Source organism: Nicotiana tabacum, chromosome 4 (assembly GCF_000715075.1).
Source record: "Nicotiana tabacum cultivar K326 chromosome 4, ASM71507v2, whole genome shotgun sequence".
NCBI lineage: Eukaryota > Viridiplantae > Streptophyta > Magnoliopsida > Solanales > Solanaceae > Nicotiana > Nicotiana tabacum.
The window spans coordinates 20,398,648-20,412,768 of NC_134083.1; the positions used below are offsets into that span (position 1 = coordinate 20,398,648).

Sequence of the window (14,121 nt, forward strand, 5' to 3'; positions counted from 1 at the left end):
GGGAATTTACCTCTTGTAGCTCAAACCCTAATTTGAACCCTTTTGAATGATTCTTGAAGATTAGATGAATCCCTATGAATTTCAATCCATGTAGATATTAATACTATCATTAACTAGTGTTAATCCATTATAAAAAAATCATAAAACTCACCTTTGATGTGTATTTGGGTTGGGGATGCTCCACCTTCTCTCTAGAACCCAAAACTTAGCAAAAAATAAAATTTCTTACTCTCTCCCTGAATCCCCCTATTTTTATATAAAATAGCATGCGTAGGCAAAGTGCGTAGTCTATGTAGATTGGTTGGACGGGTGGTGAAGTAACTGGTGCTGAAGTCGATGGCTGACTCCTCTACTGAGGCAGACCCCCATGAAGATGAGGACACTGCCTCCACATATGCCCAAACTCCCCACACTCAAAACAACCCCCTGGTGCTGGAGACGGGGACTGAAGGGAACCCCTAGCACCAGGATAACTCATAGAAGAACCTGACATGGAGTAGTCCTGAACTGATGGAGCACGGGACGAACTCTGGGTTGTGAGGTATCTAAGTGATGAGTGGCCCTGATGAGAACTAAGAGAACCATGGCCCGATGATGCATCATGGTGAACTGGGCGAGCTGACTGAGCATGCCTGAATGGACGGCCTCTGCCGTGCTGGAACTGACCCCCACGAGGAGCACCACTGAATCTACCCTCACCATGAGGCCTCTTGGCTTTCCTCTCAACCCTCTCCTGATTGCGAACCATCTTAATCTGTTGAGCAATGACGACAACCTCATCAAAAGTAGCACCAGACACTCTCTCTCTGGTCATAAGCAACCGAAGTTGAAAACCGAGGCTATCTATAAACCTCATGATCCTCTCTCGGTCTGTGGGAAACAACCAGATCGCATGACAGGCCAACTCGAAGAACCGAATCTCATACTATGTCACAGACATATCACCCTGACGAAGCTGCTCAAACTGTCTGCGCAGCTCCTTTCTGCGGGACTGAGGTACAAACTTCTCCAGAAAGAGAACGGAGAACTGCTGCCAAATAAGGGGTGTTGCACCAACCGGACTACGCCTCTCGTAAGCCTCCTACCAACTGAATGCAGCCCCAGAGAACTGGAAAGTAGTGAATGATACCCCACTAGTCTCCAGAATACCTGCTGTCCGGAGCATACTCTCATACTTATCTAAGAAACCCTGTGCATCCTCACCCTCTACACCACTGAAAGATGGAGGCTGGAGTCTCCCAAACCTCTCCAATCTACGCTGCCCATCCTCAGGCATAACATGAACTATATAGTCCTGAGCAGTTACAACTGGCTAGGCTGGTGGTGCCCCCGGTATCTGAAGCCCCTGAACAACCTGCTCCGGTGTGCGAGCAGCGGGAGTCTGAGTGCCTCTCCCGGCCTGAGAAGTGGTTGCTGCCGTCGATATAGAGACCTCCTGAGCAAGGCCGGTACACGCTACCAGAATTTGAGCTAGGGCCTCTTGAAGGCCTGGAATCACAATAGGCACAGGTGGTGCCTGATCTGGTGCATCAACAACTGGAATCTAATCCTGATCTGAGGCAACTGGTGGGTCTCCAAGTACTGCCCCAGTTGTTGTGCGGGCTGCACCTCTGCCCATATTGCGGCCTCTACCGCGACCTCCGCCTCTCGCAGCCCTGGCTAGTGGTACTGGTGGTTGTCCATCCTGACCGGTAGTACGAGTCCGCACCATCTGTGAGAGAATGAAACAACAGAAGTTTAGTTAATAGAATCAACAGATTCGCACGACAAGAATTCAAGAATGTGAGATTTCCTAAAAGTTCTACAGCCTCTCAAAGATAATTACAGACGTCTCTGTACCGATCCGCAAGACTCTACTAAACCCGCTCATGACTCGTGAGACCTATGTAACTTAGGCTCTGATACCAACTTGTCACAACCCAAACTAAACCTTTCATGTTGGCGCCTATCGTGGAACTAGGCAAGCCGACTCATTTTCAAAACAAACTGATATTTCATTTCAAAGATAATTTCAAGGCTATTTAACATAAAAACCTTCGTAAAGGAGTTCAAATCAAAACAAAAGTACGGAAAAGAAAATCCTGACATCGGGGTGTCACTAGTCATGAGCATCTACCACAATTTGCCTGACAATATCGAGACTAACACAGTCTGAAAAATAGCTAAATACAACTAAAGGAAGATAAGAGGTAGAAGAGTAGGGCTGCGATTGCCAAGCAGCTACCTTGCTATCCCCAAGAAAATCTGCAGTCGGAATAGTCAACAACGCTACCATGTCCAGATACGCCTGGATCTGCACACAAGGTGCAGGGAGTAACGTGAGTACGCCAACTCAGTAAGTAACAACAGTAAATAAAGACTGAGAAGTAGTGATGAGCAATAATGCAAGTAAAGTTCATATCACAAAATATTCAGTAAAATACAACATGCTTTAAAAACCAGAGTTTGAATTAAATCAGCTCTTTTAAATACAGTCCCAGTAAAATCATTTAAAGACATCTTTCAACAGTTTTCAAACAAAGGCTCAATGCAAAGGTGAGCAAAATAATGAAATCATAATCAGCCCCTCAGGCAACATCACTCATATATAGCCCCTCGGGCAGACCTCACCATCACTCATGCCTCCTAGTCACTCAGCACTCGGCACTCGCACTCAGTAGGTACCTACGCTCACTGGGGGTGTGTACACACTCCGGTGGGGCTTCTTCATCCCAAGCACTATATAAAGCCAATCATGGCATAAATCAATGAGGCCATCGACCTATATCAAATATATTGCGGCGTGCGGCCCGATCCCATAAATATCCTCACAAATCAGGCCCTCGGCCTCACTCAGTCATAAACCTCTCCAGCCTCTCGGGCTCTCAGAAAAACAAAGTATTCAGCCCAAACAACATTTATATGATACATCAAAATAGAGTAATAGTGACTGAATTATGCTGTAAATATGTATAAATATGACTGAGTATAGATTTTCAATCAAAAATAATGAGAGGATAGCAAGAAAAGACCTTTAAGGGTCCAAACAACACTGGCATAAGGCTTAAACATGGCATCCAACCTGATTTATAGAAATTCTTTCTAAAACACATAAGAATCATATAGTTTCAACAAAATATTCAACTTTACAGTTGATACGGGATGGACCAAGTCACTATCCCCAACGGTGCACGTCCACACGCTCGTCACCTAGCATGTGCGCCACCTTAAAATAGCAAAATGATACAAAATTTCGGGGTTTCATACCCTTAGGACCAGATTTACAATCGTTACTTACCTCAATGCGAGCAAATCTATACTCCGCAATGCTCTTGCCCCTCGATCCGGCCTCCAAACGTCCTGAATCTAGCCGCAAGCAATACAATACGATCAATATAGGCTAAAAAAATCAATTCCACAAGAAAAATACCAAATTATAGCCAAAAATCTGAAATCGGCTCAAACCCGCCCCCCGGGCCAACGTCTCGAAATCCAACAAAAGTCACAAAACTAGAAAGCCCATTCACTCATGAATCCATGCATACGAAATTTATCAAAATACGACATCATTTGGTCCCCAAATCATTAAATTAAACTCTCTAAAATCCCAAGCCCTAACCCCTTATTTCACTTCAAAAATCCTACTAACTTGGTGAGAAATCAATGGGAAAACACCATAGATAATGATAATAGAGCTCAAGCAACTTACCTCAGTGAATAACCTTGAATCCCCTTCAAAAATCCCCTTAAAAGCTCCAAAGTCCGAGTTTAAAATGGTGGAAATGAGAAAAATCACGGAGTCCTCAATTTATACATCCTGCCCAGCGAAGCCGCACATGCGGTCTCTTTTTCCGCTTCTGCGACACCGCACCTGCGGAATTTCCATCGCATGTGTGGAACTCACTTAAGATCCCAGGTTTCGCATCTATGGCCAACCTTTCGCGCCTGCGCCTGCGCTTGCGCACCTGCGCATAACTCTCCGCATCTGCGAAGCCAGTCTTTTTCCTCCCTTCCGCATCTGCGCCACAGGTCTCGCACCTGCGGGCTCGCAGATGCGATAGCCTTCTTGCACCTGCGGTTCCAGTCCACCTTAGCCTTGCCCGCACCTACGACTTCTCCAAGCTCTTCTGTGCCCTCGCACCTGCGGCTCCCCCTCCGCAGGTACGGATATACCAGTAGCAGCAGCTTCAGCTGTATTTTTCCAACTCCGACATTCCGTTAACCACCTGGAATCAATCCGAGGCCCTTGGGATCTCAACCAACCATACCAACAAGTCATATATCAACATACAAACTTAGTCGAACCTTCGAAACACTCAAAACGATATCAAAACACCCTATTATACTCGGATTCAAGCCTAAGAACTTCTAAACTTTCGAATTCCACCAATGATGCCGAAACCCTCTAAACCACGTCCGAATGACCTCAAATTTTATACACAAGTCAAAAATAACACCATGAACCTATTCCAACTTCCGTAATTCCATTCCGACCCCGATATCAAATTTTCTACTGCCGACCAAAATCGCCAAATTTTCAACTTTCGCCAATTCAAGCCTAATTCTACCACGGACCTCCAAATCTCATTCTGGACGCTCTCCTAAGTCCAAAATCACCTAACGGAGCTAACGAAACTATCAAAATTCAAATCCGGGGTCGTTTACACATAAGTCAACGCCCAGTTGACCTTTCCAACTTAAGCTTCTACTTTAGAGACTAAGTGTCTCAATCCACTCCGAAACCACTCCGGACCCAAACCAACTAACCCGATATATCGTAATATAGCTGAAAAGCATAAAAAGAAGCAGAAATGGAGAAAACGGGGCTATAACTCTCGAAACGACCAGCTGGATCTTTACAAAAACATTTATACCAACCCAGGATTCTAATAAAATCATGTAAAATCATTTCAACTTCATTAAGTCATTGAAATCACCTTTGTATCCTTAGACCTAAACATAACAAAATTAACTTTTACCTTTTCACCGAGATTACTATACCGACACCGTCATAATAAACAACTACTAGGTGATCGACCTAGCAATAAGTATTTGACCCTACTTGTTTGGGCGGCTTCCCGTAGTGCCGTACGAGTCGACTTAACCTCATTACTTTAAGTAATGATCATTTTCCCTCTCAATGGGGGGACTTTATCCCACAAACCTCGGCTTAGCCTTGGAATGTGTCCCTACACCGGCACGTGTAGTTCCATAGTAACGAACTCAACATTCGAACCAATCTCGGTGGTCTCCACTAGTAACTCCCAAAATATTTGATATTTCAAAAATAAATTCATAGCATATTAGCCTCAAAGGATCTATTTTTAATCAAATCATTGCTCATAGCCAAACTAAACCATTTGAATAAAACAATCAAACATATGATCTTTTTCATGTTAAATCCTTTAGCAATTTAACATCCATCTTTCAAAGATACAACGAGTGATATCTATTAATCAAGTTTCAAAAGGAAATACTTTTCATAAAAATACATCTTTGGCACTCAAATATTTTATATTCTTTCCAATACTCAAGTTTGAATAAAACTTCTAATATTTTCCTCAAGCATCGTTTGACATCGAATCTTTAGAAACAAAATTTTTCAATTGTAAAAAAATAAAACTTTCTTTATGCAATACAACTCCAAATGCATGGTGACATCCTTTCCGTTTATCCCCACAAGTATGGATGCACATTTATAAACTCACGTAATAACTCAAATATGAATTTAGAGAAAATCCGTCAAGATGAGTAAGTATTAATCAACTTACCTCAAGTCCAAGCTTCAAAATAATAGTACGACGCTTCAATTCATTTATAACTCTCAAACGTCGCCAACAAGCCAATATCTACATTAGACATCCCAAGACATCAAAATGTATCCAAATATATGTCGATACCCTTTTAAGGTTCACAAGTTAACTATAAGTCTTCAACAAGCCCAATTCACCCATACATATCCATGTTATCCTTAGTTGCTTCCATCATTGGCCTTTAAGCCTAATACATGTTATACGATTCAATACTTAATCATGATCACCAATCATCTTAACAAGATTCAAAAATTCACTATTCATCTTCTTCTCCATTCAAGAACCCTAACTCACAAGACCCATTTCAAGGACTAGCATAATTCTTCAACCAATTGGTACTTTCTACTTCACAATACATTCCAAATACTTAATCCATAGATGTATTTAAGTGTAGGGTAGGGAATTTACCTCTTGTAGCTCAAACCCTAATTTGAACCCTTTTGAATGATTCTTGAAGATTAGATGAATCCCTATGAATTTCAATCCATGTAGATATTAATACTATCATTAACTAGTGTTAATCCATTATAAAAAAATCATAAAACTCACCTTTGATGTGTATTTGGGTTGGGGATGCTCCACCTTCTCTCTAGAACCCAAAACTTAGCAAAAAATAAAATTTCTTACTCTCTCCCTGAATCCCCCTATTTTTATATAAAATAGCATGCGTAGGCAAAGTGCGTAGCCTACGTAGATTGGCTACGCAGGCCTGTATAGCCTACGCAGCTTAAGTCCTCCCGCTCACTTCCATTCTGTTTTTGCCTATGCAACCTGCGTAGGCTACGCAAGAAGGCTACGTAAGTCTGCTGGAATCCTTTCCTCCCTCTTAGCTCAATCATTCCAATCTATGCCTTTAATCATATAACTTGAGGACCTTAAATCCATCTTACCTTCATGCCTAAGTATTGTAATGATCCTATTACCCTCGTGTGGGTTCGCAAGCACTTCGAGGTCTTGCAAAATATTCTCTTAAGCTCGAGTTCGGCTTAATCTTATTAGAAAAGTTTACTGGGGCTTCACAACAACGTTCCGAAATTCTTAGCAACTTCGATCTATTTTAGAAATATAGCAAGTTGGACTAAAATTAGGAAGATTATCACGATTCTAGCTCATTTGAGCACATTATCAAACACTAGGTAGGCATTAATATTTTTAAGGCCCTTTTGTGAAAGATTCCATTATTCCCCAACCCATTCTCTACCATTTTTAGCTCACAACCTTCCCACATACTTCAAGGATATATGCATACAAGACAACAACCCCCACACTCAAGAATTGTCTTTCTAATTATCCCCCTTTTTAGAAGATTTTCGAAATTAAGAGTTAGGGCATAGATTCTTACCTTTAGGATGAATACCTAGGGTGCTTCTCTTGATAATCTTCAAAGGTTTATGCAAGAATTGAAGAGTAACTTGATAAAGATCACTTCCTCCCTCTAGGGCTCTCTCTCTCACTCTAAAGGTATCAAAAATAAGCTCAAAATGGTCTATGGGATGTGTTTTAACGGAATAGGGTCGGATTTAAAAACCCCAAAAATGAAGCTCCGGAACAGGTTCTGCGGTCGCATATGGCACCGCATAATGAATATATGGTCCGCGAAATGACCGCGAAACTTGGGTACCAAAACTGGAAAGGAACTGACCAGGTCTGCGTTCACTATGCGGCCCGCAGACCTGTTCTGCAGTCGTATAATGCACCGCAGAACGGTTCTACGGTCGCATAGTGCACCGCAGAACCTCCCTCCGAAAAATCTCAAAGAGGGATATGCGACAAGAGTGCGGCTCATGAAATGGTTATGCAGTCGCATAATCGGCCGCAAAAATGACATTAAAAATGGCCCAAAAGACTGCTCCACTTTGCGGCCATTCTGCGGTCGCAGAACGGACCGCAGAAATGCCTACTTCTGCCCAACATTTTTCTTCAACTCCCCAGCGCAATGTTCAATCCAAAAAGTCTGAATTCTACTATTATTAACCTCTACGCCTACTTCGACATCACAGAATCCGGGTTTTTAGGAAAAAATTTTACGAGGCCTTACAGGCAGGGTCCCGGCAAAACGCTTGCCCTCGGGAGTATCGGGACCATGACCCCTGGTCGAATCCCAGAGGTCTCAGAGAGTATTACCAGATAATCGAGTACAACCGTGATATCTGTGACCATCCGGATGTCACAGCGTGAATCTCAGCACATATCGGCAGAGGACTGGTGATTAGTTAAACAGAAGATTTTTAACTTTTATGGAATTATACTTATGGTAAAACTCCTCTACTATATAAAGAGGGGTCTAATTATTCATTAGGGACATTGTAACACGCACATCAAGGCAATATACTTTTATTTTCTTTGTTTTTCAAAGTTCTTACTTTTGTTCATCAAATCATCAGTAACGTGAGCCCGAGATCGAAGGTAGATATTTCATTAAGTTGTTATTAAGTTCGGAATCACTCCTCTTGATTGGTTTGACAATTTATTATGTCCTTTATTTGTTTAAACTAACGCAATTTATCGTTTGTATTGAATTAATCCGCGTATCCTTAAAATCACTTATAAATTTAATTGTTATCCGTTTTTTAGGGTAAAATTTATATTTAACTAATCACAAGACCCTGACACATCAAAATTACTAGTGCCTGTTTCCTTTCTCGATTTGGCCAATATTTTACAAATTACCGTAAGTATTATTTTCCCTCCAGAAAGTAAATTACCACGGATATATTGACTACTTGAAATGAGAATGTCCTTTTGCAGGAACAAAGATTTGTAGTTCTCAGTTAGAAAAAGTAAACTAGCTAGTGTTGAAAAAGTTAAGGAAACAAGCTTTAACTTCCTTGCCTTTCCTACTCTGATCTAGCTACCCATGAATCAAAATTTTTAGATCGTGTTTCTTCAACTAGCTTAGAGCCAACATAATTTAATCTGTTCGCCTCTCAAAGTTTATATTGGGCATCACTATTAATAAAAAAATTTAGTAACCATCTTGATGACGTCATCCTTTAGTATAGCTTTGTTTAAAATAACTATTTGTGATCCTCATTGTTTAGAACAAACAAGCGTTGTATTTAAGGCTCAACATTTTTCTCCTAGAGCAAATCAGCTTATGGTTACTTATATTCTTCTTTCCCTTCCATTTTCAGAAAAATAAGGTACTAATTGCAAAAACATGGATTCAGTTTGTAGTCGGAATCATATGTGCTAATTAATGTAATGGAGTAACAGCGCACTACCCCGTTTGGAGCTGTTCTTAAATACTACGTACTCAGTGTTTTTTCACAATAAATAAACATTAAGTAGTATTACCGTTCACTATTGATTATTTTGAAAAAGTTTAAAAAAGACACGCTAAATTAAATGCTACCTCATGCTTGCGCCAAAAAGTTTAATTTGAATCTTTGAATTAGGAATATATGTAACTGATGTATAAAATATGCGTGATATATGTTGATTCATTAAAGCATATCCTTCTTTAACAATGACTGGCTCTGAAAAATATAATCAATGCCTATAATACAACTCTGAGGTGGACTATAATACTTACTTGATGTCTAAGGAGAAGTGTATTTAAAATTGGAGTAATAAATACTGAATTTTATTCTGTTAAAAATAAATGAAAGATTTTTCACCTTTAATCCTCTCGGTAAAAACTTATCTGCATCCGGTAAGGCACAATGTGTCTCAGCAATTCAGCATACACTTATATTAAATCATACATTACTGCACATTCTTGCCTCAATTTATCTTTTTTTTCAATGCCTCAATTTAATTATTTTTTACCTATGGTAGTATAATTTGATGCAAATACCGGAAAGGGTAAATATTTATCCCCCATCCACCCTTCTCTTTTTTATGGTTTGCTCATTGCACGTTTAATTTACTAGCTAGTCCGGAATATAATTTTTAAAACTGAGAAGCAAAAAATTGGTGAGAAAAACAGAAGCATGAGAAAATTTCAAAAATGGGAAAATAGACAAGAATATAGATGGTGGCCAAAAAAGGCAGGAAACGTGGGAATAGATAGACAAGTAAAAGTAGAAGAAACATTAAATGGGGTATATATGCTAGCAGAAGAGGTTGAGACACGCTGTTTTCTTCACTAGTTTCCATCAAAATAACACATGCATATCTCTCTCTATATATAATTATTATTACTAAAATTCCCATTGGAGTATCTTTTTATTTTACTATAATAAGCTATTGTAACTGTAATGCCTCCTTCCTTACATAGTACCATAGCATTAAATTCTCAATCAATAAACATTTATTAGTACTTCTTTTCTTGCTATTAAACCCAATAATCATCACGCACAAAGGGCAAGTCCTAGTCCCACTTTCCCCTTTACCTTGTTGAATTCATATGAAGTTTCCCACATCAGATAATTCATGTACTTCTCTCAAAGTTGCAGCACCATTTCTGTCCCCAACTACTGTCCTCTCCAATTTCCCAAATAAGTTGCTGTCCCAACAGAAAATGGAAAGTCAATCAACAGAAGAATTGTCACAAAATCAAACAACAGATGATCAAGAAAACAATGATCTTATTCTGGATCTAAGTCTTTGTAATACTGACCACGGGTCCAAATCCAATATTCAGACAAGTTCATCGGATCCTAATTCTCGAGGTAATAATATTAACGAAACTGAGCCTCGGGTATTTTCTTGCAACTATTGTCAAAGAAAATTTTACAGTTCTCAAGCACTTGGCGGCCATCAAAACGCACATAAACGAGAGAGAACAATGGCCAAAAGAGGTCAAAAAATTAGTTCAACAGCCGCTAATTTTGGTTACGATAAATATTCAAGTATGGCTTCACTTCCATTGCATGGCTCATTCAATAGATCTCTTGGAATTCAAGTCCACTCTATGATTCACAAGCCCAGTAGCCCATTTGGTGCACCCTTGTACGGACATCCCGGTTGGTCAATTCGACGGCCTATTGATCAGCAGCCGGCTATTGGTCGACTTGCTCCACCAGATTGTTATAATTACAACGGTGGAACATCATCAGTTGGTGGTGCTGCTAGATTTGATAACAATATTCAAAAGTTTCCTTCTGTGGTTGATGGTATTTCAGCATACAGATGGGATAGTGGTGGTGGTCCTCATATTTCCAAGAGTAATAATCAAGAAGAATTGAAGAAGCTTGACTTGTCTCTCAAACTCTAGGAGTCCTAGTAGTAGAATTTTAATTTGGTTTTTCTTACAATTTTTCGTCCTTTGTTTTATTCAGATTTTACTTTCTTTTTCAAGCTTCGTAATTACTTAGTAGCATATCTGGTCGGGTTAATTTAGGCCCACTGTAAATGTTCTTATGCGGCCGGCTGCAGTAGTAGTACTCTGCAGACGACTAGTTAATTCTTATGATGTGATGATTTGCGACATTTTGGTTTAGATCATGCTCAAATCTTACCTTCAATGGTATATATGTTAAATAATTGAGTTCAAAGTTTACAAGTACAGGAAATGCATGTTTCACAACCCATACGAAGAAATTAACTGTACATTTGGCCTTGGAAATTTATTCTATCATATATCTGGAGGGAGCATCAAGCAACGGTCAAGTTGTCTCCGTGTGACCTTGTAGCCGTGGAATCAGTCATTGATACTTGCGTCAAGGTAGGCTGTCTACATCACACCCCTTCCCGGAACCCGTGTGAACACGAAATGCTCGGGCTGGCCTTCTATATATCTGTAATATCATGAGATCGATCTTGAATGTGACTAATATGTCACATGCCGACAAAAACTGTCTACATCACATCACTGATACTTGCGTCAAAGTAGGCTGTCTACATCACATCCCTTCTCAAAACCCGTGTGAACACGAAATGCTCGGACTGGCCTTCTATATATCTGTAATATCATGAGATCTATCTTGAATGTGACGAATATGTCACATGCCTACAAAAATCCGTACTATTTGATGAATTAATAACAACTCCAAATAATCTTCCAGTTTCTATGGCTGAGATTTTATCCAAAATGGGCAGTGAACAGTTGATGAAATAGACTATCTATTGAAGGGTCTTTCTCATTGAGTTGGTGGAGGCATGTGGAAAGTAAAAGTTTTTGTAATGAACTCTTGTCCACGCTCACTTTGATATCTTTTCAAGTCTAATAAAACATCTTTAAGCTATTCAATCACATCATTATCGTCATATATGTTAATGCTGAAAAATCTTGATTTCTTACCTAAGAAATCTTTTAAACAGGAACACTCCACAATTAGGTGGGGCCAAATTAGACTTTATGATGGATTTAAAATTTAATCATGTCATTTTCTCAAAGTAAAATCCAACTCAAAGCAACAAACAAGAACAACTGACCTCCACTAATTAATTACAAGGCATGATGTGCATGTAAAGATAGTTATGATTAATGTTGAAGAAAAGACACTTGGCGCGTGCAAGAGAACATCCTAAATTGTCTATGTACGTGAAAGCCAACGAAATTAAAGGTTGTAGGGTTGGTGGGCATACTGAAATAATCAGAGTAAGTCAAGAAAATATTTTTCTCTGGTGTTTTTATGGCAGGAAAAACGACAAATAGTTTGAAAGCTTAAAAATGGACAACGTGGGCCAAATCTATGTATTTTCATTGCTTGCTTGATGGTACTTTCTTCCTGTCATTTTTTCCGCAGCTAATGAAAGCAATATGTACAACTTAGCAGCTCCTCAACCACCACAATTAAACTCATTTTGCTACTTAGATCCAAAGCATGAGCAAAAAGCCATATGTATTTGACATTCCAGCTATCAAATAAACAACCGCAAGACTGAAATGACAATGGCCTAAAAAAAGGATAGGACACGTGAGTTTTCACTCTCTACGGCTAGAATGGATTAGAATAGATATTTTCAAGAAACTATATTTCCGATTTTGTATCATATCCACCCTTGATATTACTAGGAGTATTATTTTGTGAACCTTCAATTAAGGATGTCTCTTAAGAAACTGCACTCATTAGAGCCTAACTGGAGACACATAGACAGTTAACTGCATTCTTATAACTTATCCCAATTTGCTTTCTTAAAACTGAAGTGCAAGTTAGTTATTGTTAAGTTCCGATAATGCCACTTGCACAGATGCAAGAGGAGTTGTCTATACAAAAATCCAAAGGTTAATTCTCTATAGCATATAACTTATAATAAAATTCACACTAAAACGCAGCAATACGTTGGACACGGCATGTCTTTGTTACATTTGGTGGTGACGTGAAAAATGCTTTATTCATTTGTGAGTCACTCATATTCCACATCCCGTACTTCTAGTAAGATTAATTAACACGGAATTTGCAAGTAATTCTTTGCTAACTATGCGTCAACGGTGAAGGAAATTGCTTTCCATCTTTACTCAGGATAAAAAAGATCATGTGATAAGAGGACAACATACCTACGTACCGAATGCTAAGAGGTCATTAAAAGAAAAGGTAGTACTAAATAATCAAAGGACATGAAGTATTAACAAGCAACCTGCAACTTAGACTTATGTCATTCTTTCTGAAAATGCCTTTTCCCCTGTTTGGTAGGTTAAGAAACTGTTGAAGAAAAAGGAAATCTCCATTTTCCCTTTCCATGTGCTTTTCAGGGAGAAACTGCCAGTTTATCTGAATGCTTAAATAATCTATAAGTTGGTTGTAGCCAGCACAAACCAGCCAATGTAGTATGACCCAGAAGAGATAACGCTACTAATTGTCTCAGATGTTGCTTTCCCTTTAAAAAGCAACTCTCACCCATGAAGATAACATTTAGACTAGGAAAGCAACAACGGTGAACAAATCAATTCAACCACTAATATAGCACAACCAAAAGATGTTTTCAGTCAAACTCACAGTTCCTCAAATTGCAATAAAAGTTTCACTTTTCAAGGGTTTGACCATTTTAAACCATTAAACTCAACATACAGTACAGGTGTAGGTAGTGGTAGAAAATTGATGTCCAGTACCTTGAGACTACGAGCAAAAAACAAGAACGTTACCAGGGCAATAATTGATCTAGACGACCAATCCCCTCTTCCCCATTACTGGATATAGCTTCTTAGACCATAAAAAAAAAGTCTGTTGAATCAATGAATATATGTTATGTTTACCCGTAAAACGATACAGTTAAATTTATACGTGATTTCTAGACAAGTGAACTAATTTGATCCTGAAATAATATAATAATCGAAGAAATACACAACAATGATGAAATCAAAAAGTAAGAGAGTAAATTGTATAAAGCTTTGTATAGAATATAGTATATGTTCTTGTCCGAAATTTTCGTGTCCTTTACAATGGTAACTGAACTCACTATTTATAGTTATGTCTAGGGAAAGATGTCATAGGATCGTGCC

At 39.2% G+C, this 14,121-nt stretch overlaps 1 protein-coding gene across 1 annotated transcript; it reads left to right on the forward strand.

Annotated features, from left to right (window-relative positions):
- Nucleotides 1–9,897: 9,897 nt before the first annotated feature.
- Nucleotides 9,898–11,168, forward strand: LOC107787666 (zinc finger protein 3-like). The gene has a single exon (XM_016609269.2). The coding sequence runs from the start codon at nt 10,144–10,146 to the stop codon at nt 10,951–10,953; it is 810 nt and encodes a 269-aa protein (XP_016464755.1). The 5' UTR covers nt 9,898–10,143; the 3' UTR covers nt 10,954–11,168.
- Nucleotides 11,169–14,121: the final 2,953 nt, after the last annotated feature.